The sequence below is a fragment of the Diuraphis noxia genome, unplaced genomic scaffold (genome assembly GCF_037042655.1).
Source record: "Diuraphis noxia isolate RWA-SAM2 unplaced genomic scaffold, SU_Dnox_SAM2 contig0005, whole genome shotgun sequence".
Taxonomy (NCBI): Eukaryota; Metazoa; Arthropoda; class Insecta; order Hemiptera; family Aphididae; genus Diuraphis; species Diuraphis noxia.
The window spans coordinates 37,282,427-37,306,098 of record NW_028301715.1 but is presented as its reverse complement, the minus strand read 5'-3'; the positions used below and the strand labels follow the sequence as shown (position 1 = coordinate 37,306,098).

At 25.6% G+C, this 23,672-nt stretch overlaps 1 protein-coding gene across 2 annotated transcripts in view; it reads left to right on the top strand.

Moving 5' to 3' along the window:
• Positions 1–2,034: 2,034 nt before the first annotated feature.
• Positions 2,035–23,672, top strand: part of LOC107173702 (protein eva-1 homolog C) — a 226,125-nt gene continuing 204,487 nt past the window's right edge. For both annotated transcript variants that reach the window (XM_089228263.1, XM_089228262.1), the window contains exon 1: positions 2,035–2,352. In XM_089228263.1, the coding sequence (XP_089084389.1) occupies positions 2,265–2,352 (88 nt within the window). In that variant the 5' untranslated portion in view covers positions 2,035–2,264. The remainder of the gene's footprint in view (positions 2,353–23,672) is intronic.

The window sequence follows — 23,672 nt, the reverse complement described above, 5'->3', positions numbered from 1 at the left end:
GTTAGTGGGTTTACCAGCAAAAATAAAGACATTATGCAATTTTAGTGTTGCACGAGTTTTGTTCAAGAAAATTTAATACATTTTGAAATAAAAATGAATTAATGAGTGTTTATTGTTAAAAGAATCGTTCTGTATAGTGTATATTATAATAATAGATATATACGTAACTAAAAACTGTGTATTATAACAATATAGAAGTAGAAAACAATTTAAAAATACATATTATTCACAATAGGCTATCATCATTTTAAAAATGTATTTTAAATTATATAAGGTTTTTTGAATGACGTGTATTATTTTATATTTTTTATTTTTTAATAAACGATTTATGTGTTTTAATTATCATATGTACTGTATAATTCAATAATTTTAATAATATCATCCAAGGGGTCAGGTATGTCGTATGTGTATCTATTTAATTGTTTATCTTTTATAATAACGATGTATAAATTGCTAAACATTTTCAAATACATTTGTACAAATACCAACTAATATGTATGTTGTGATATCTGTGCATAATATTACACAATGTGCATACTTATACGATCTACCTATTATATTATAATTAGATATAATTATGGGTTCAGATTTCAGAACTGTAGTATAAGCATGGAATATGCCTGAACTGTACATCCGTCAGTAATAACATAATATATGCAAATAATTATTATTAATTATTGGTTGAAACATTACTATCGACAGATATGTTCACTATTAAAAGAATAAATGATACAAATATTAATATTATTATATTATTATATTGAAATAGGTACAAAATAAAGATAATAAATATCAATAATAAGTTCATATTATTATTATTATTATTATTTTGTAACACATTTTTGTTAAGTGTAGTGTGTTTGGCTGTATATTATATTAATAATTATATTTTGAAGTAGAATTTTGAGTTATATACAATAAATGTTAGGATTTTAGTTGATAGATACTCGTAAAGATATATAGATACATTGGTTGAAAATGGTGACAGTGATTTATGGTGGTTTAAAATTTGACAAATTTGTTATTAGAAGTATTGATGTAGGTAGCGGAAGTTAGAAAATCTTATGTAAAGTTTTATGAATAATAAAAAAAAAATTATTCTAATGAAATAAATATGCAGGTATACCCACGTGTGATAAATGTGAAATTGAGCTAATATTGTAGTCTATTTAGAGACTAGAACTTTGTGCCTTTATCTATTTGTTATTTGATCTCTCAAATTTAAGTTTTATGTTTTAAATTATAAATTCTTTACTGTATTTTAATTAAACAAAAAAGTTTAATGTTTTATACAAAAGAGAGCGTTTTGAATGAAACTAATGTAATCAGATTCAGTTAAATATGTATTGTATTATGTATTTAATAATAAATAATATGATTTCTTGACTAGCATAAAAATTCACCTATTTAATAATTTTGAACCTAACCTTTTAAAATTGTTTTTTCAACTTTGAATAGTAGGTACGGAGTGTTTTGTATATGTCTATTTATAATTATGCACCGTACTTAATTATTTTTTTCACCCATAATAATAAATGATAAAAACGAGTGGCCACCCGTAATCTGTATGTGTTTGGTATTTTGTCGATTGATATCATTTGATTGTCTATATGACGTATAATATTGTCAAAAAACGGAAAAACGGGTCCGGAAAATCACAAGCTTATCGTTTATTATACTGTCGAGTATTTGAACAAAATCGTTTTTGGCCCGTCCGATCAGGTATATCATGTTATGTTTAGCATGTCAGAGTTTATAACGACCATAATGAGACTCGGTGTCAAAATAAATTTTGGAAGTGCACCAATACAACAATAATAATTATAATATGCCGACCGTTTTTTGTACATCACAATTCACAATGCTATATGCCATTGGAGGGTGGTCACTGGCTGGTTTAATCAGGGACTGTGGTTGTGGTCACGATGAGCGGCGGGTGTGGGCCATGGAAGCGGGTGAGGGGCGTTGCGTGATGTTTCCGGTACAGTTCCTGATGGAGCGGCAGCGGTGGCTGCCTACCCGCGTGTGTGCACCGTCGCCAGTTTTCCCGCAGCTTTCGTGTTGTTCGTTCGTCCGCTGCCGTTTCTGTCACGCGTCATCAAAAACACAATATTTTTTACGATTGACTACGCGTGCCGTCTTTGATTTTCATTTTTACCGCAATTCCTATATTATGTATAATTTTCATGTTCGAGAAATATTTTAACGACATGGTTTGTACGTTGTTCGACGGTAGTGTTTTGTGATATGCTCGAAATTAAGTGATGGAGACGGCCATGATGTTATGCCGTATCACTATGGCGATGATGCTGTTGCTGTCGTTTCATCGGACGGCGATCGCGGATAATTTAGGTGCCTAACAATATAATATAGTGTCTTTTTCATTCAATATTGAATATTAAATTTTATGTTTTTTTTTTTAATATTTAATATTTCGATTGATTCTCATAAAAGTAACCAAGATGTTTTGAATATTTAATGATTTTCATGAACATAATATTATAATATAGCAATATACAACCGTTGTTAGCTTCTTGTTCACAGAATGCAAAATTTCCCTCAACTATAAAAATATGTGTATATATTAATATATATTCTAGTTGCGCCATATATTTTTTATTTTATGTTTTTATAAGATAGGGTATGGTTATGTAAATAGTTCTTCATCGTAAAAATTTTTGAGTATCAGTTAAGGGTGTCCATGGGTTGGCTTTACCACCCCAGTGTTTTCTATTTTATTGTGTTTGTTATATGATAAATTGGCATAACGTTGCAGACCACCCTATTTTCGGTATAGGTAGCCTTTGGTATACTGCAAATATAAAATAAATATAATTGCACCCTTACCTATTTAGTACCTTAATACTTAGTTTAACTATAACATAAAACTAGACGTTTTTAAATATGTTATTACCTAGAAAGCTTCACAACACATAAATTTAACACTATTTCCTACTTACTGTAGTAGGTTTCTTATTACAATTATACGATTTTCACGCCATTTAAAAAGTATTTTATTAATATAAATCAAAAATAACAATTTATTTATTTAATGATGCAGGTATTTGTTCATCATGAAGTACCTATTATAGATTATGAAATATACAATATACATTGTTATGATTTGTTTTGGTCTTAGTAACAAAATAGTTAATTAGTATAACTTGATTTGTTTTGTATAGGTAGGTAAGGTATATACTTTAAAATTGTTTTAGAAGTATATGTAAGTATAGATAGTTGCGAAAATATTTATAGAGACATTTGAACTTGGGTGCTTTATGATTTTCGAAAAAATAACTACGATGGAACTTAATTATTCGAAATGAAGTATGAAATAAAGTTGAGATCAATTTCAATAAATATCCTGATTGAAGTATGAATTTTTAAAAGTTGCTAGGATCTTTTAAAATACTGATATATTTAGAATAATGGATGACTCTCAAACTTACATTTCTTAAGTTAATACAGTTCTATAAACGGTTCTCAATTTTAAACCAGCATAGGACCTACATTGTGTGTACTGTACGGCTTATTCGCTATCCCTTTTTACTGCGCCAAACTAATATAATTAAACAGTATTATCTGTTATCTCGTTATGATGGTAATTTATTGTATTTCGTAATTTGTACCTATATTGAATTTTTTATTGACAACGACGACGATACATGATTATATTTTGTCTATTTAAAACTATTAATGTTACAGTTTTATATTAGAACTTATATATTGTCTTACATCATATAGAGTGAAAAGTAAAATTTCTGTAATAGAGGTAGTTTTTCACGAATCTTAACCGATCAATATAACCTGGTTTGAAAATTCCTTATAGGTTGTTCATTTTTAATTAGTACTTGTGAAACCGGTACACAACTTTAAAATTAAAGATGAATACATAATAAGATAGAAAAATCTTAAAAAGTTCAAGAGAAATGTATGAGTAATATATTATTTTTTCATTCGTAAACCTAATAATATGTAAATTACCTTCAAACTGTAATCAGCGTTTTAGTTGTAAGAATATTATGTATACGGCATTGCGTACTTACTTCAAGTCTGATAGAGAAAACAATGTGCGTGTATATGCGTGTGTGTGTACTTGTGGGGATAAAGACGTCTTCACAAGTAATTATTTACTTTGGTAAAGTATATATTAAGTAAATCACCCATGTTGTTGTCTCATTAGGTTTTAATATTATTTGTTTTGGTTTTATAGATGGCTAGGCACCTAGTCCCTAGATGGTACTTTGCTCAATCGATTGTCATTACATATAATCGTAATATGTATTGTTCTAAAATACTGACAAATTTCTCGTGCGCATGTAAAAAGTTTGCGCGTGAACTGTGTAACGATGTGTACGAATAAAGAATTAATGCTTAGAGTGATCAATTGTCCAGTTCACTTGCAATGAATGGGTGTGACACTTATATCGAGATCGTGTAATATGTACATATAATTGGTAATTTTCTTTCTTCGATATACGAATTTGTATGTTTTGATTAGATGATTGACTTTTGGTTGCTCTAAACTTTCCTGTGACCTATTTGATTTTTAGTTTTTGAGCAGTTTGCGAGCAAGCTATTGATTTTACGATATGTTTTTGCGGGAAACACTTTTTAGGAAGTAAATGTGCTCTAGAACTTTTAAATGGCAATCTTTCTGTGGAGAATTGATTTTAAATTGTAGATAATTCAATTTACAATATTTCCGTATCGTATATTATTCTTTAAAAAATAAGCATAATATAATATATATGGACGTTGAATAGTTATCAATTTATCATGAATTCTCAATTATTATTCATGTATTATCACTACTACAAGTATAGTAGTTACGTATTACTTTAATCAGAGTAAATCTGCGATTATAGTCATGTGAAATTTAAATTGATGAATATTAATATTTTAGTACTCTATACATCATTTATAAGATTTTTTAAATAAAAAAAATTAAATTTTTCTACAATAAATTAAAAAATTGCTTAATCAAGTTATTCAATTTTGTTTAGAAAATGAGCAATTTTTGCAATTTAAGAATTAATTGGTAATTACATATATGATATAAAATTCACCATAGTGGTCCAATTTTTCAAACCATCAATTATAAATATCAAATTTAAAAATGGCATTGTCACTATTTTGTTAAGACCACAGGTATATATTATATTATAGTATAACCAGATAAACGATTCTCTTACTCGTAACATAAAAGTTGGCAAAACGTCGGTCTATACTTATCAAAGGCACCCATGTTCATTGACAAAGACCAAATAATGAATTTCAAAATATTGTGGTTATTAAATGTATGCGGTTATAATCCTGTATCAGATGTAAAATGTAAACACGAGTTCTTTTGAGAGAAGAATTTTCCGTTTTTCAGATTTTAATATGAATAACAAGTCCGGCTCTCTAGTTGTATGTTTATGGTTGGGAGAATAAGCATATACCTATACCCATAAAATAATTATTTATTTTGGTACATTTTAAAAGAAAAACGATATATAAGAAAAATTATAATGGTTCTCTCTCTTTTTTATTTATTCATGAAGAGATTTTTTAATGGAGATGGACACTATAATATAACTAATCAAAATTGTAAGCAAAAATTGTATAACGGTTTTATTCAAAATATTTTTATCTATTAAGTAATATCACAATATATGTTCATAAAAATGCTGATTTAAATTTAATTTTACTTTTTGAACACATTATTTTACAATAGTTTATTATTATTATTAATTTTTTTTGTAGGGCATATGACTATTTAGGTACTAATTATATCAAACTTATTTAGGTAAATACCTATTTAAGTATTTTGTTTATCTCTTATGCATTTATTTGGTTTAATATTAAAGTTAAATTCGTTTTAATTAATTAGTTTTGCAAACATAAAGTGTGAATATTACATTCTGCTCAACTACTCGTATTCTCAGATTAAGAATTTTAATTAGAAAAAAAGAAAAGATTTTAATGTTCAGAAAAACGACCTTTTGATAATGTTATAAATTCACGCATTACATATAGGTTTGACATATTGGAGTGGAAATATGTGTATTTTTTCCCTTACTCGTATGCTAATGCCGAGTCATTATAAAAAGTTTTAACATATCATTATGGTTCTTATTTTAATTAAAGCAAGACTCAAATTGTTACCTAGTTATTTTGTTTAAAAATTGTTCTCTATAATTTATTGTGTGTGTACCATGGATTTATAAAAGAATAATATAGGTATAGAATAATTACATGTAAAACGTTAATGAACCGTAGAACGTTTGTACGTCATTAGATGATCTGTGACTTTTAATTTTCTATTACTAACTGCCTTTCTCAGCTTATTATTGTATATTTATTATTGCACGACTTTGTCTTAAAATATTTTTATTTCGTCAAAATAGTATGTTTGATAATAATTTGAACTTATGAATATTTTTTATATTTCTATAAACGAAGCTTAAAACAAAGTTAGAAAAAAACTGCTAAGTCTATAAGTATTGTGTGCTGAAACAACCATGAATATCTTATATCATAAATGTTTTTAACAAACATAACGAACCGAATAATTTTCTGAGTGTAGTAAAGTAGTAAAAATAAGGGTAAAAAATTTACGTTGGTATGTCAGTGAAAAATCAATAAGGATAAAACTTAACAGAAAACGTATAAACTATAAATGTCTTATTCTAATTGTTAGTTGCATTAAAAAAAAATATGATACTTAAAATTCAAATGAATAATATATACATTAAAATGGTTACGTAATCTTATATATGATAGAATAATCGAGGTTTTTGTTTAAAACAAAAATTTGATTTGCCACAATTAGGTTTTTGAATTGTTGTAAAATTGCACAACTTTTACCAATTCAAATTATATTTAAGATTGAATAAATAAATAAAAAGTGATTTGGTTCCTTTTTTTACAATGCCTACGAATTACGATGTACTTTTGAATTACGCAATGTGATGTTTATTGATGATAAAAACGTGAATAGTTTTTCAACTCATATAGAACACTGCAATGATGGTTTGAATTTTATTTATTTATACTCTAATATTTATTATATTATATATATACTGTAAAAAAAACTTGTACTGCAGTAAACCACCAAGCATTATTATCAATGTTGTATGAGATTTGTATCATGATATCTAGATATGTAATTTTGAAGTTATTTGTTTAAAAAATTTAAAAAAAAATCGTTTTTTAATTTGAAACACTCGCATGTCGAACTTAATGTCGAACGTTGTTTCTCAACTCATTTTTATAGATCTAAAAGTAAGTCTAAAGGTAAGTAATGTGGTGTTAGGATATTTTGTAAATTTCGGCAGATATCGAGGAACCTGTGAAAAAAAAACAACTTTAAAAAATAGGTACTATAATATGATTAATATGTATTAATGTGTTCTGCTTATTTATTTTGTTTTGTTCTTTGTGTCTCGTTTTAAACTTGAACTTTACAGTTAACCTTTTCTATGTATTATACGAAAACGGGTTTTATCCAGTTTGGCATTCCATTCGTCGTTTCGTTAGATTGTCATTCGTTGAAAAGAATTTATGACTTACAGCTGCTCGTGGAAACGGATTTACTATTATGTGTGCCGTATATATAGTTGTATTAAATACTTCAGTGTGTTGTTTATATTCTGAAAAAGACGACAATTGAATCTTTTTATTTTAATATGACGTTACTTTTTAAGTCGACGGTGTACCTGTTCTATCAATTCACAAGTGCTGAAAAGTAGATGAATGGTCGTTATTTTTATTCAACGTATACCTAGGTGACTAGGTATAATGTGTTTAAACAGTATCGTTCAGACTATTTGTGGTGCAATACAAATAAGTTATTATGTGTAATACTGCAGCAATAGTATTAGTGCATAGTGGTTTTTGTGGCACCAGTTGTGTTTAGAGACGTGTAGAATTTAAAAGGTGCGTTTCTTAATGGGGTGCGTGTGCCAAGTATAGATCAAAAAAAGTATGTACATATATACATATCATATTATTATGAATCAACCGTCTACATGTGCGTCACGTGAACTCCATATTTCTGAACCATATGGTGGTCCCTTCCGCAGTTCCACCGAAATATAAGCCGCCGGTTCGTACTGGACCCTCATGTCAGGTATTAAAAACATTATTTTCAAAAACAATATAATACTCGGTGAGAACTATAGACACGTTATAATCTGTTTTATTTAAAAAATTATTATTTTGTATAATTTTACAGGTAGGTACAACACAATAAAAAATTTATTTTACAACTTATATGTTTATGAATCATTATTGGATCATCCAAGATTTAATAACTATAAGAAAAATATTGTTCAAGATTCATTTGTTTCAAACATTTTTTATTTCCATTTTATTTTTACCAACGTAAAATAGTATTTATAATTTTATTTTTCGTATATTTTCTTGGAAAGATTTTTGATTTTGATGTAACCTTCATATTTTTCTTTAGATTATAAACAAATAATTTTAAATTACATAAGATGTTATAAGAATTGAGTTTTCAGTTAATAAATGCAATCCGAAAACTAAAAATATCTCTTAAAATTATCGTGTGATACATTTTGATGTCCGTATATTGTGTGCTAACATGTATTGAACGCATTTTAAGGAAAATAAACATAATGTCAAGCGTAGAGGAAAATATGTATTTATTATGTTTTGGAAAATTGTTTATGGGCTTTTATAAAATACTTAGAATAAAATAACTGTGCAATATATTACATACCTAATAATATGAAAACGAACAACGAAATATGATGCGTATAATGTGAATAATACCTGTGGTTAGAGGATTAATCTAAAGTTTGATTACTATTATTTAAATATTAGAATTCTTTATATTGAACACTGAATACTCAAAATTTAACTTTTCATTGTATACTTTAATGTGCGCAACAACAATGATAATTGACATTCTTGAAACGTAATCGGGAGGTTTATGCGTCATTCAATTTCAAATGATTTTTTTTGTTTAGGAACTAGGAGCTTTTTTATATCGAAGAGTGTATTATTTTAGAACGGGTTTTATTTGTTTTTTGAATATCAAATAAATTTCCGTTAAAATAAAACCCTCTCTTTTTCTTTTTACATTGTCAATATAAATTATTTTGATTGATTGAATAATTCTCCTCTTCAGTTGAAAAACAGTAGGTACTTACATATGTTAATTTAAATTATAAAATTATAAAATGTCTGATTTTTTTTACTCACTGCCAGACACCTTTACAAAAATGTTTTATTTTGATGATAACGTGTAAAAAATTTAATTTAAATTAAATAAATCTTTTAAGAATTTTTACTGATAATTTATTAAGTCGTGTCTCGTGTGTTGTTTTTAAAAAATTGTATCTTTAGCTTTTATAAAAAAAACTTTTATTTTCAAACAGTTGAATTACGGGTGCAATTCTAACAACTCTTTGGTTGTCTTGTGTTAGTAATTATTTTGAAATTAGTAGACTGATTTAGTACATACCTAACCAAGGCTTACTGTAGGGTATGTTTTTTGCACTTGTGTTTAATCTTCATGGATTATTTATTTTTGGGGTGAATAGTACAATACCTAATTTTTTCTTCTTATTCTAATTATTTTTTTTTTTCGTAAGGTTTAGACAAATGAGATTATGATAGTTTTATGATTATTTAAAAATATTTTTTCTATAGGTTCTTTTTTATGGTAAAAATGAATGAGTTATTTATTATTTGGCGAGTCTATACTGTCTGTAAATAATATATATTTAATAAACAATATTTTTATTAAAAAAAAAAAATACGTTACTGCATTGTTTCATATAATAAATGGAGTTCATCGAGTCGAAATTCCAATAATTTAAGATTTTTTAAAGTTACATTTAGAATTAGACTTACTTAAATTTGGTTTCATGATCTTAAGATTCTTTAAAAACTTAGGTGTATTCACTAAAATCCAATACTTTACTTCTATATAATATTTTTAATCGAATTATTAACTTAATAAAAACAATTTTTATGAACTTAAGAAAAGAAAAAGTTATTAACATGATTATTTATTGTACAAGATTAATAAAACTATAAGTAAACAAAATTATACCTAAATTTCATTATTTATCTATAAAGGTATTATTAAATTGCATTGTATTTTTTTAATTTTACGTCTTATATAGGTAAAAAAAATAATCGTTCAGTTACTTGTTACTAGAACTCCTACACTTAAGACGAAAAATTTTCATTTATAAATAAGTTATTGTTGACTTTTAGCCAAGACTATAATAGACAGTATTGTTGTACACCATGAATTGTTGTATATTTTTAACTGGCAAGTAGTACATAATTAAATTTTTTTAAATCTTTTTCTGTATTAGTATATTACTATATCATAATTATTGAGGGAAACAATTTAATATATATACCATTTTGGTATGTAAAAAAAATATTAAAAAACTCTTGTTTTATTCATTTATTTAAGAAATTTTGATCTATCGCTATATTTATCTATAAAACTGCATATATTTATAATTATATTAAATTAGTAATATCTATATATAAAGTTGGATTTATTGAATTAGTGTTAATTATTTAAATAATTTTACTTAGTTATAATATTATACAGACACATTGTGAATTTTCATAAAAAAAATATGTAAAACGTTTAGTTAAGGATTTTGATAGTTTCAATAATATAGTGTGGACTGTGTAGAGTGTTATCACAAACGACTAAACGAGTTAACTTTCTTTGATATTTATATTTTGGTAACATAAATGTCATGATACAGTTGTATTTATTTAGATAACTATATTTTAACTATTTAACTAGTTGTAATTATTGAAGAAACAACAATAAAAAGTAAATAATATTCAGTACATAATATTATATTATGGTACTTCGGGTCAATAAAATGATATGGTTTTAGACAGATGCAGTTTTCTTTTATTATTAAATATTGAAAGAGACATTTAAAATGAAATTGATACAGAAATAATTATAAATAAATTTGGTATGAAAGAACGATGAATATTGTTAAAACAATAAAGGGTAGATAAATAATATTATAATTTAATTGATGTATTAGTTTATGGTGTAATTAGAAATTAAAAAAGTTCTAAAGAATATTTTATATTATTATATTAGTAGGTAATATTGTAGGTACCTAATAATTATTCCAACATATTTAATACAGTGAATGTATACTTCAGGTGGTAAAAAATATCTTCTTTTTGTGAGATTTCAGCCCTTCCCCTAGATATTGAATATCTATGTTTTTATATCTATTATTTAAATATTCAAGTTGAACTGTTCAATTTTTGTGTTACTAAATAATAAAGTATGTAGATTTAGGTACGAATGCTATTATCAGTAATAAATATTACAAAAGCTAAGTAGGTGTTTTGTTTGCAATCAAGATCACTAAAAACAAACAAGATAAATAAATTAGAAACGTATAAAGTAAACCAACTACAGTTGGTGTTTAGCTTTTAAAAAATAATTATGTTTAAATAATAATAAAATATAACAATGATTGGAGGTACGTATAATAAATATATTTGGGCAACAATTACATAATATGGAAGAAACCTTTTTCATATTTCCTAATAATATTTTTTCAAAATGTCCCCTTCAAATAAAAAAAATATAAAAAATATCTACACAACGCAAAAGAAACGCAGAAGATCTCTTAAATTATTATCTTAATCATTAGTTTGGATAGCTACTTATTATTTAAATCTTGTTGTATCTGATAACGAAATAATTTCTATTTTGTATGTTTCATTTACTTACTGACTAGGTTTAGCTAATGCAATTGTTCTTAAAGCGCTCTATTAATGTGGCAGAGTGGTATTTCTGTTTCAGGTTGTACGTGCATCATTAACACGTATTACCCAAAATTGTTAGTTGTTGAAAGGGGGGTAGGTACACGAAGCGCGAAAAACTAGCACGATTTCATGGTGGGGTTATATGATGGATAGCATCCGCGTTCAAGTTAATAGCTCCATACACCTACCCCAAGACCACCCTTTAATAGCACACGTCTCTAGGGTAGTTCTCGGTTGGGTTGCCCACGCAATAAAGGTTATCTGTTTGGACTACTCATTTACCCTTCCACCGTTAGTTCGTCAACAACAATTTCTGACATTTTTGTCGATATTATTTAACTAGTCGTTTGTATTCTGTACATTTTATATTATATTGTAACTACACCTGGAGCTATTTTATCAACATAGCCAGTCAAATATATTATATGATTATATATGTAGTTATAAGTTATAATACAGATCAAAATTAAATGTCCAGCATCACATAAATTTATCGTTTTAATTAATAGTCGGTTAAAATTAACCTTATTAACAGTACTTTACCAGCTAAAATTTACTTAATATCGCAACGATATATGATTATATTAGAGAAGCTTACAATTTCAAATGTATAACATTAAGTTATTATGATTTATATAACTGTTTAGATCATATTATACTATTTATACTATGATAAAAACATTATCTAAATAAAAATGTTTGTTTAAGAAATAAAATACAAATACTTTCGAGATAAGTATGTTATATTCATTTTATATTTTTTTGGTTCTTGGGTGTAAGGTGTTTCAATATTTAATATTTTTCTTAGATTTTGAGCGATATCTATTGGTTTTACAACACAAGTTTTTTATAAGCGTAAACAATTTTTGATAGAATGAGTACAACTGTAACAGTTTCTTACAATAATTTCTGTAGATTGGAAACTTAATGTACATTATTGTGTATCCGTAATATCATTTTTTGTAATGTCACTGAACAGCTCTCATAGTGTTATTCACAAATCGTTAATTTCACATTTATTCTTATTGAAAAAATAGGGTGTAAGTATACCCTATGTATAGGTAAAGTAGAATAAGCTGCACGATGTCATTATTATAAATAAGAAGTCGTACAGTATTAAGCATAAGTTAGTGAGAACTCAAAACAGCCGTGAATCATAGAACTTGAAGTAGCTTACTATTTTACAATTTTATTGTTCAACCTGCTTATTAACTTGTCAAAATATCGATTAGTTTCATGAATAAAATAAATTGGAGAACCCGTTAAAAATGAAACGAAAAATAAAAATAAAACCAGAATCACGAAGACACAATAAAATGTATAAAAGTAATGAAATTGCTTACAATCAGTGTGACTTGATTACCGGACGAGTCGTTCGTCGAATTCACATTGTTTTTTAATTGCTACTTTGGCATAATATGAAATCAAAATGTCCCACTCACTTGTTAAGGAAGTCACTTGGGGTGAATATAGCATCGAACGCGAGTTGCGTGGCAATCTTCTCGGAGAACCTAAAAAGGTCTAAAAAGGGCTTAAAGAAGGTTGTAAAAAAAGAGGAAGAAATTGATCAAATCAGTAAATCGCATCTATTATTGTACTGTGACTTCTCTGCTGTTTAACAATCTGTTCGATGTCTCAACTTGAATAATATGTTATTTTTTAAAGACTATAGGCATATAATAAATGGTATGTAACAATATTTGAATTGCAAACGAACTCGTGCGATAATTGTATTTATAATTTACATACTTATTCAACTGATAATTATTGTACCTTACAATGTTAGTAATAATTGTAAAATTATGTCATACATTATTTGAATGCATTCAAATAAATGTACTGTGCAATTTAACTTAGTATAATGTAAAAGTACCGAAAAACTAACAATTTATTTAGTTGTATAAAGTTATAAATAAATTATGTTTTTTGTCCATGTTAATTCAGATTGTAAATTCAGATCGATAATACATAAATAAATATATATATATAATATATTAATAAAGAATTAATATCCTAACTAAAAACTATTTATTTTTTATTCATTTTCAATAATATTATTTTATATATATTTTTTTTTTGACTGAATTATAGGTACGATCAAATTAATTATTATAAGAAACTACATTGTACATTTTTAAATCTTTGCAATTTGTTCTGTAATGATATGTATCATAAACATTTAAAACACAAAATGTTCATTTTTAAATTTACTAAGAAAACATTCTACGGAGTAATATTATTGCCAAATAACCTATTAAAATGTTATAATTTTAATCTAATTCTGCAATGAAATTGTTCTTATTTATTTTATAGTGATTAAGATTATACATCTAACTTAAATTTAGAAGTTACTGGTTTAGTGTTCGGGTAAACATAAAGTTAATTATTCAATTGGATGGTGTACTATTTTAATTTTATATACTTATCTCGAAATCAGTAACGATCTCTTATCACTTCGTAATTTTAATATTTTATAAAATAAATATTTTATTTCTCAATAGAAATTTATTTTCATTCATTAATTGTTATATGAAAAACAAATACGTGTAGATCTTATTTACCGGCTAAAAAGGGGGAGCATGTAAAAAAATCTAATTGAAAAAAAATTCGAAACCACTTCTTCGTAAACTCTTGACACACAAAAATAAGACTGTTGTTTTGTATGGGTACCTATTATATGTATAAATTATATTATATATAGAAAGAATGAAATTATTAAATACCGCATTTTCTCATTAGTTAAATGTTGGATTTGACGAAAGTACTGCAATGATAAAAAGTGGAACTGATAATCTGTAAACTTTATATTTATAAGAAGATTAATTTTTTTTTTTCATAAAATAATAATAAATACCGTTTAATCACCACCAATTTCTATTGCCTCTATGTTATTTTTATTTTTAATTGGCTTATGTAATTACTATCTGTAATTTTTGAACTGTAATAGTTACTGACTAAAGGTTCTAAAAATAAAAAAAATAATAAATACCTCACTTTTTTTAAATTGTTCCTTTAAAATAATAAGGCAAAGAAAGAAATAATAACTTATTTATTGGTATGATTTATGTAATTCAATGAAACATATTTTCATTAAAAAAAAAACAATTTTTAAATATTTGTTTCAGAATTCAATGCAGAAATGATCTATAATTTTAATATTAGAATAATTTAAGAATATAAGTATAACAGTAATATTTACTTTCATAAATAAATTTGTCCATATTTAAAGATGTGGTCATTGAAAGTGGTTTGCAGAATACTATGAAGAATATTGTATATTATGAGTATTACATATTGATTACTAAACATAATACACCGTTAACAAGTATACGCATGAAATTTAATACGAATAAACGATTGAACGATAAATTAAGGCATAGGTAGCTATAATACATAGCAGTATGGTTTTATATATAAATTGGAATACGAATTTTATTGTGGCGTGACGGAGTCAGGAGTCGATTTTGCGATTTGGTCAGGGAAGCTATGCATTTTCTCTGTCTTGAGTTTATCTATAGTAGTTAGTGAAAATATTTTTGAATTAATTGGCCATTAAAAAAAAAAAAAAATAATGTGATATTTGTGTGTGGCCAAATTTAGATCAGAATAATAATTACTTCAAACTTTCTGGACAACTGAAGACAGAAGAGGATTGATAATAATTATTGTTTTATTCGTGAAGTTTAGTGGAATAAGACACCATTGTTGTAGGTGTCATGCAAGAGGGCGTTTATTTTTTCTATTATGAAAACCTTATAAGGTCAGTACATATCTCTGTGTGACGGTTTGTGAAGGAGATAATGGGAGATAATTTGGGTAGGATCGAGCTTTTGGCTAAAGTGCATTAATTTTAATTTATATTAGAGCGACGGGAATTCAGAATATTATTTTAATTTTGGAGTCATTATTTTGAAGATCATAAATTTATAAACATTTTTGAATAAACAAGTTCACTTAATATTATCAATTACTATGATTAATGAAAATTTGTTTGAATGGTATACAACTTTTATACTTATAACAAGAAGTTTAGATGTCATACTATTTTGTAATAAGAATATTTACAAAAATTAACAATATTTTTTTGTATATTTTAGCTGACTTGTAATAATTACAATTTAATATGCTAAAATTTAAATCATTTCATAATTTAAAAACAATGTTTGAAAATACATGTGCATATAATATATATATTATACACTATTGTGCGATAAGATTCCAAAATCATAAAGACGGATTTTGGTTAATGGACCGAATGGTTAACTTAGTTTAGGTGGTGTAATTAAGATATTTTAATGAACTCAATACCCCAGTTAAACTTTTGGTCAAACTTTTGTCATCTGAAATGCGGGCTTTAAGTCACATTATCTGGTGTAGTTTATAATGTTTCTGAAATCATTGTTTACTGTTTAAGTTATCAGGTGGAATTGGAACCTATTTTGAATCGGTTGTAAATCCATGAGGAATATTTTTAATGCATACCTATATACTTAAGCATTTTTTTACAATTAGTAACGTTTGGTTGTTATTATCTTACAACAGATTTAATTTTAAAATATTATATTAGAAATATTTGTTTAGATGATCTAATGATAGAACATTTTAATGGATGTAAAAAGGCGTGAGTGTTAAGAATTTCTATTAATACAATTAAAGTGCTAGTTGACCGTATGCGTAACTATGAATATTTTATATTTTTAGTAAGTATATTATGTGCAACACAAACCCTCATTGAATATTGATTAATATCATATTCCGTATATGGCTATATTGGCTGTATTATATGTGAATATTACATTGTTAGGCATATGAAAATTACAAAATCATTTGATTATGTTTTCTATAGGACACTAGATTAAAAATAGCAATATAAATTAAATCATTGTTGTATTAAAAATGTATTTATTTTAAAAAAAAACCTCACTAAAATAATAATTAGGTGTAAAATGATAAAAGAAAACTTGTAAATGAAGTTTAATTTATGTTTACCAAGAGTGGCGTGAACTCAAAAGCATTGTTGTTTTGGACACTGTTCAATTCTAGTTCAGGCCAAAATATTAACACGTGTATAAAATATACCAACAATAATTACAACTATAAAGTTTGGAATTCGTCTGTTCTTTAAGAACTCTTAGGTTTCACAGCTATGTGTTTTTTTTCTTCATAAAACTCTGTTTCATAGGTACGAGTATGCGCAGTATAGGTACTTGAAAAAACTATCATGATACAATTTAAAAAAATAATTATTATAGTAAGTAAAATGTCTAAAATGTGAAATACCTACTTCAATATTATTTACTTTAACGTAAGAGGAAGAATGGGTTTCTATAATAAGATGAATGGGACCCAGAACTAACCCTCCACCATCTCTTGTTTATACTTAAATGTCCTACAGTTTCACATCATTATCGGCGATAAAAAATAATTTGGTTATTTTTTGTTTCAAATTTTAAAATTATTTGTAGTATACGCAAAATATCACAGATCCTTTAATCCTTATTTTACGATTAATATTGTTATTCTACCGATTATATAGCTATATGAAAATAATACGAACAATTTAGAAACTAATTAGAATATAATTTTTATGTTAAATTTATAAAAATGTAATTAGCATCAAAGAAATAACAATGAAATGCTAGTATGCACTCGTTTCAAAAGCTTCACATTGTTTGGTTAAATTTGTATTATTTTTAGAATACTTAAAAAGGTGAGAAAAAAACGTTAATTTCAACAAACTGTCAAAAACATATATTTTAAAAGACAATACAAGTCATAGGTAGGTATATTTTATTAGTTTGGTTAAAATTTAAAGTTTGTTAATATATATTTATATAGGTATACTTTATTTTTATTATCGCTATCATTGAGTTAACGTACTTATAAAATATATTATTTCATATTTTATAAAGGTATTTAAGAAAAATGAAAATGTTTATGCTGGTTAAGGTTTAAATGTAATTAGCAGTATTGGATTATGTTAACATCGCGTTAAAATAAAATTGAAGCAAACAATTATTTGCGTTATTTGCCAATTGGAAAATTATATTGAAGGTTTTGAAATTTAATGGTCATTAAACTGAACAAACTTTGGTCAATAATTTGTTGTAGTTGACATTGAATGTTAATATAGTTTTGTAAATTTTATGGTATTTGTTTTTCATCAAAGAATAATTTAATAAACATTCTAGTAATTCATTTAACTAGAGTCTTGGTACATAATAAGTGCTAAATTAAAATTTATATTTGACATGATTGTGTTTTAAAGTATGTTTTGATTCAATAAATATTCAATACATCGATAATTAGTAAAAGTAGTACAAGCACTCTCGAAACCTTTTTAAAATACACTATTGGGTTTCAATTTCTTATTTTAGTTCATAAAAAAAAATGTAATTTATTATTAACAAAGCATTATTTAAAACGTTTTGATCTTTGAGGGATTTATATGTATTGTTAAAAATGTGGTACATACATATACAATGTTATATTTGAACATCTAAAGGAAACCCAGTGAACACTGTTCTTTGGGATAGGAAAATTTCATATTTAATAAAGTATTTTTTGAATAATTAATACAATTTCATATTTTATTTTCAAATAATGCCAATGAATATTATTCATGGCGTGTTATTATATAAATAATAAATTTTTAATAGCAAACTTATGAAAATTTTGGGTTTAATCATAATTTATATTTTTTAAATATTGTAAAAATAGTTTGCTTTAGATAAAAATTGTGAAATTTTATATATATAAAAAAATATAGCTCATAGCAAGCTTATTCAACCTCAGAACTGTTTTAAATTGTGGCCAAGTTGTTTTAAATTATATTACATGTTTGTATAATGTTATAAATTTTCTTATTTTATCACATGCATATGTTACAGTAAAAGTACGAATACCAGTTAAACCTAGGATTTACCAGTAAATCCTACTACTGTTGGTAAATGTCTGAATTTCGGATATTTAACAATTGATTTCGGTAAAACCTAGGATATACAACATCGTTTGGTCAAACCCCGAATGATTTTTGTAGTTAGGACTTTTACAAACAAGATTTGGTAAATCTTAGGATAAACTATCAGCGTTAGTAAAAGTCCAAAAAATTTTACCAAAGTTATTAATTATTATTATTATTTAAGTATATTAGATAGGTACTATATCAATGACTAATATATTAAATACACACATTTATATTATTGTTATATATTATGGCAACTAAACTGCGATCGGATTTTATCTTGATTATCATAATATTATTATTATTTAAGTATTGGCTTTGGGAATTTTCATTTCGACTCGCATATGGAATACCTTACCTTGACACGTGTACCTATATACTCATACAATCAAATCATTCAAATCACTATCAATAGAACCACATTACAATCAATAAATTAGCCAAAAAGGTACCTAGGTATGTGATAAAAGTTGTTCCTACTTAATATGTAAATTTTTGCATTAGTACTTAATAATGATAATAATAATAAAATAATATACTTACACTACAGTAATAATATTATGTAATAATTATATAAATTTGTTTTCATAATATATAACAATAATATAAATGTGTGTATTTAATATGTAGTACCTACCTAATATACTTAAATAATAATAATAATTAATAACTTTGGTAAACATTTTTGGACTTTAACTATAACACTGATTGTTTATTATAAGATTTACCAAATCTCGTTTGTAAAAGTCTGAACTACAAAAATCATTCAGGGTTTGACCAAACGATGTTGTGTATCCTAGGTTTTACCAAAATCAATTGGTAAATGTCCGAAATTCGGACATTTACAAACAGTAGTCGGCGAAACCTAGGATTTACCGGTAAATCCTAGGTTTAACCGGTATTCGTACTTTTACTGTAACATATATAAAACATCATAGTATGAGTAGCAATTATTATTTTCTAAGGTTGTCATTTTCTATTTCTATAGATGCTATTTATTAATTTGAATTGTAATATAGCTACAACCTTATTAACGTGGGTAAAATCATGAATATTTTTATGATTTTCAACAAATAGCCCCAATTGATATCAATGAAAATGGCTATATTAGAGTTAGTTAATTTGTATTTGTTCTTCATGACAATAAAATAAGAATCTATAATGATCAATCAAAACTTAAAATTACAAATATTGTAGAATGTAAAGTTGTTTAATTTTTTAATTTTTATTATTGTTAGGTTACAATGAGATAGAGAAATAAATTAATATATGAATACATCGTTAAACATTGAATATAACAATATCATGTTTTATGAACTATTTAATTTATTTGTATAATATAACACATCATAGAGTTTTGTGAATTATTGTATTCATATATCAAACACGATTATTATACAATATTTTGGGGAAATCGCTAACAATGAGTCAGAAATAACTGCGAATGACGTAATAAAAATATGATTGTTTCAATACAAATTACAACAACTAGCTCATGGTAAATGATTTTCACGGTATATGTCCGAGTCTGAGCGGAGCAATTTATTGTATTGGGAAAAAATTGTTTTACAATAGTGAATACAAAATTCTATTAGAATGTCCATTTTTGGATACCTACACACTGTATTTGTTAAGCAAATTTCAAAACGTAGGTATCAAACCATGAAATAAGAATCTTTTTTTAGAGTTTTGTTTGTAATTAACAATTTAAATATTTTGTTTTCAAATTATGTACAGTTTTTTATTGCTGATTACCTACTCAAGGAAAAAAAAAAAAATATAAAAACAAATTAACTGTAAAAGTAACTAAAACCAATTATTTTATTATATACTTAATATCATATTTTAGTTTTAAAATATAGAATTGAATGAAAATTTTATTTCAACTGAATTTTTATGGCTTAAGTTGAACACGCTTATTCAGATTTATAATTGAAAAAAAAATGCAATCAACCGTTTTTAAGTATAATTCCTTCTAAAAATAAGTGAAATCCTTTTATAATAATAACTATAATTGTTTTTGACCGATATTATTAATATTTTTTAATAATATTTTTCTCTTATTGTGCTATCCTCGTTGTTCGTTAGCAATAGGAAACAATCCTTTTATTTAAGGGTTTGTCACGTATCGAAATTAAACTGACACGTAAAGAATAGGAGGGAGCGATGTTTCATTTAAAACATTAGTTTTTTTGGAAAAAGGTTATTTATGTTTGAGCTTACGTAATATTAAAAATACCTTTATTTACATATTGTCCGTGATCGTAAACATTGTTTTTTTTTTTGTCACTGAGTCAACATCCATTCAATCGTGCTTGATAACTAGACATAATATTCAATGCTAAAATGTACTATATTAATAACAAAAATTAATTGGAAATTTAAAATTAATAGGTACTGATTTAATGTAAAGGTTTAAAATATTTAATTAATAGAAGTGTAATATTTTTAATCCGGTTTTCGTTATTTTTTTATTGATATTATGCTATTTAGAACTTAAAGCTGAAATGATTTGTATTTCAATAATAATTATGAATTTTATTCTATGCCTTTACGCACTTATACTGCAACAGGAGTGCACTTAAAGAAAGTGTGTCTTATCAATTTAAAATTGGATATATAGTTGGTACTTCAGAGAAATCGTTTGTTAAATTTCCCCGAAGTCTCAAGAAAAAAATTAAAATGCGGAACGTGATGAAATTTTAGTCAATTTCATTCTGATCAGATTCTATTGTTATGGTCTTTTATTTGTTTAGATAATCATAATGCAGTCGACTTAATATTAATACATTTCTTTTTCAATTTAGCTCTTTACATTTTTACATTGTGTTGTATAAGCTATATTCATTATTTAAATGCCATTCAGTTAGTATGTTATTAGTTATAGTTCTAGAAATGTAAAAAACAAATATTTTCACTTATTTGAGATTTCAAAACTGCGAGGAAGTAGTTGTTTCCTAATTACTTTTTAATCTAAAATCAAATGTGAACATTTTATTTAATATCAGATAATATATGCTTATTTAACAACGGGTTTCAACTGAGAATTCATAGTCGAAAAGTTAAACATTTAAATTATTGTTGTAATTATTTTTAGATTTGAATTTAAGTTTTGGATAAGCTAACGTTTTTTTTTTTTTTTTAAATAGCCTACTAATTCATTACAATAATCCTGATCAATTAAATTAATAATGTCCCCTTCAAACCAGTGGTCCATTAATCATGTAGAATAACTTTTACCTCGTCTTTATGTTGGAATTTATTTAAATCTAATATAATTGTTTTACTAAAAGTTAAAAACACACACCCATACATTAATTACATTTATTAAATATTATTTTAACTTGAAGTTATTTCCGGTTATCACGTTGAAAAAGTACACTAACTCTTTACATTAATTTTTATGTTTCACGTCAAATATATAGTAAGACATGATGATGTGTATAACGTGCCGACGTGAGGGAACAACCGTTTTGGTAGATTAAACTATGGCGCCGACTGTTTTTTTTCTATTATCCAACACACGTGCAGGATATGCTTTTTGTAACCGGACAAAAAAGTTTGTTTGTTATTTTTATAAGCTAAATAAAAAATAGTAACATGACATGAGATCATTGGTTATAGAATATGTTTTAAAAGAACGTTATCCGTAATTTATATGTATTGGAAATAAAATTGCAAAATCAGATTAATTTTCGCAGTATCGTATCATCATAGTTATACAATAGTTTCTTATAAACATTTATCATAGTTAAAATCATAGTTTTTAATCAAAAAAAAACCAAACGGAATGGTAGAACGGAGTTTCAGTTTTTATAGTCCTTTATGTTTACCTAACTTTTTCTGTTCATGATCTCGTATATAATTTGAATATTATTACTATGGATTAGTTGCATTACGAAAATGAAAGGAAAATTCATCGAAATGGTTGCATTTAAGTCGAGAATTAGTGAACTTCGAAGTGATATGACTATTTATCACATTTTGAAAAATGATCCATTGTGCTTTCTAAAGTTAAAGGATCATTATTTTTGTTAGTAAATGAGATTCGTGCCCTATATAGTTATAATACTAATTATACAAACTAATATGTATTTTGTTTTAAATTTCTGGATGAGTTAAGAAAAAGCGAAGAGAAGGTTTAATTTGATTTCAATGATCATATTATTTTTATACAAATGTTGGAAAGTTATTTTTGCTTTACCGTAAATATTCTCACTCGACAATTTTGGAACGAATAGCGTAGGTCATTGAGGGTTCAAGTTTGGTTTATATTTTTGTTTGTGTGTGCGTGTTGTGTTTTTGATTCGAACTCATAATAATGACATTAATTACATAAAGTTCATTATCTATATTATAAGCATTATTAATTTATTATATAAACGATGTTTGTTCAGTTTTATGAGTTTTTGAGAGTAAAGAAGAAAACAAAAACAAAAATATTAATTTAATTTTGATAAGAAAAACAAATTGTTTTTGAGAGATTCTATATTTGTTTATGTGCTTAGAGTCATTATTATAGTATAGTCGTTATTATAATATATTCTCATTAGTTAAAAACAATAATGGGTTGGGTTTACGGTGATATATTTTTATGGTAGGTAAGTACGTAACGAGTATGTGAACTTTTTTTAATGATTTTGCTATAATTTATTTTGTATTTGGAGTAGTTATAGTTCTATGATGAAGCTCTAAATTTGTTTAAATTAATCTAATCAATTAAAATGTCTATGTATAGTTAATACCGAGTAAGTTTACCTAGATTTAGTATAGTATAAAATAATTTTCTCTAAGTTTATTACAATAACCCAATGAATGTAGAGTTACGTATTATATTAGTACTGCCACAAGTACTTGACGTTATGACGAATAGGGTTTTTATTTCAACGTTCAGTGTTAATAAACTGAAATTAGT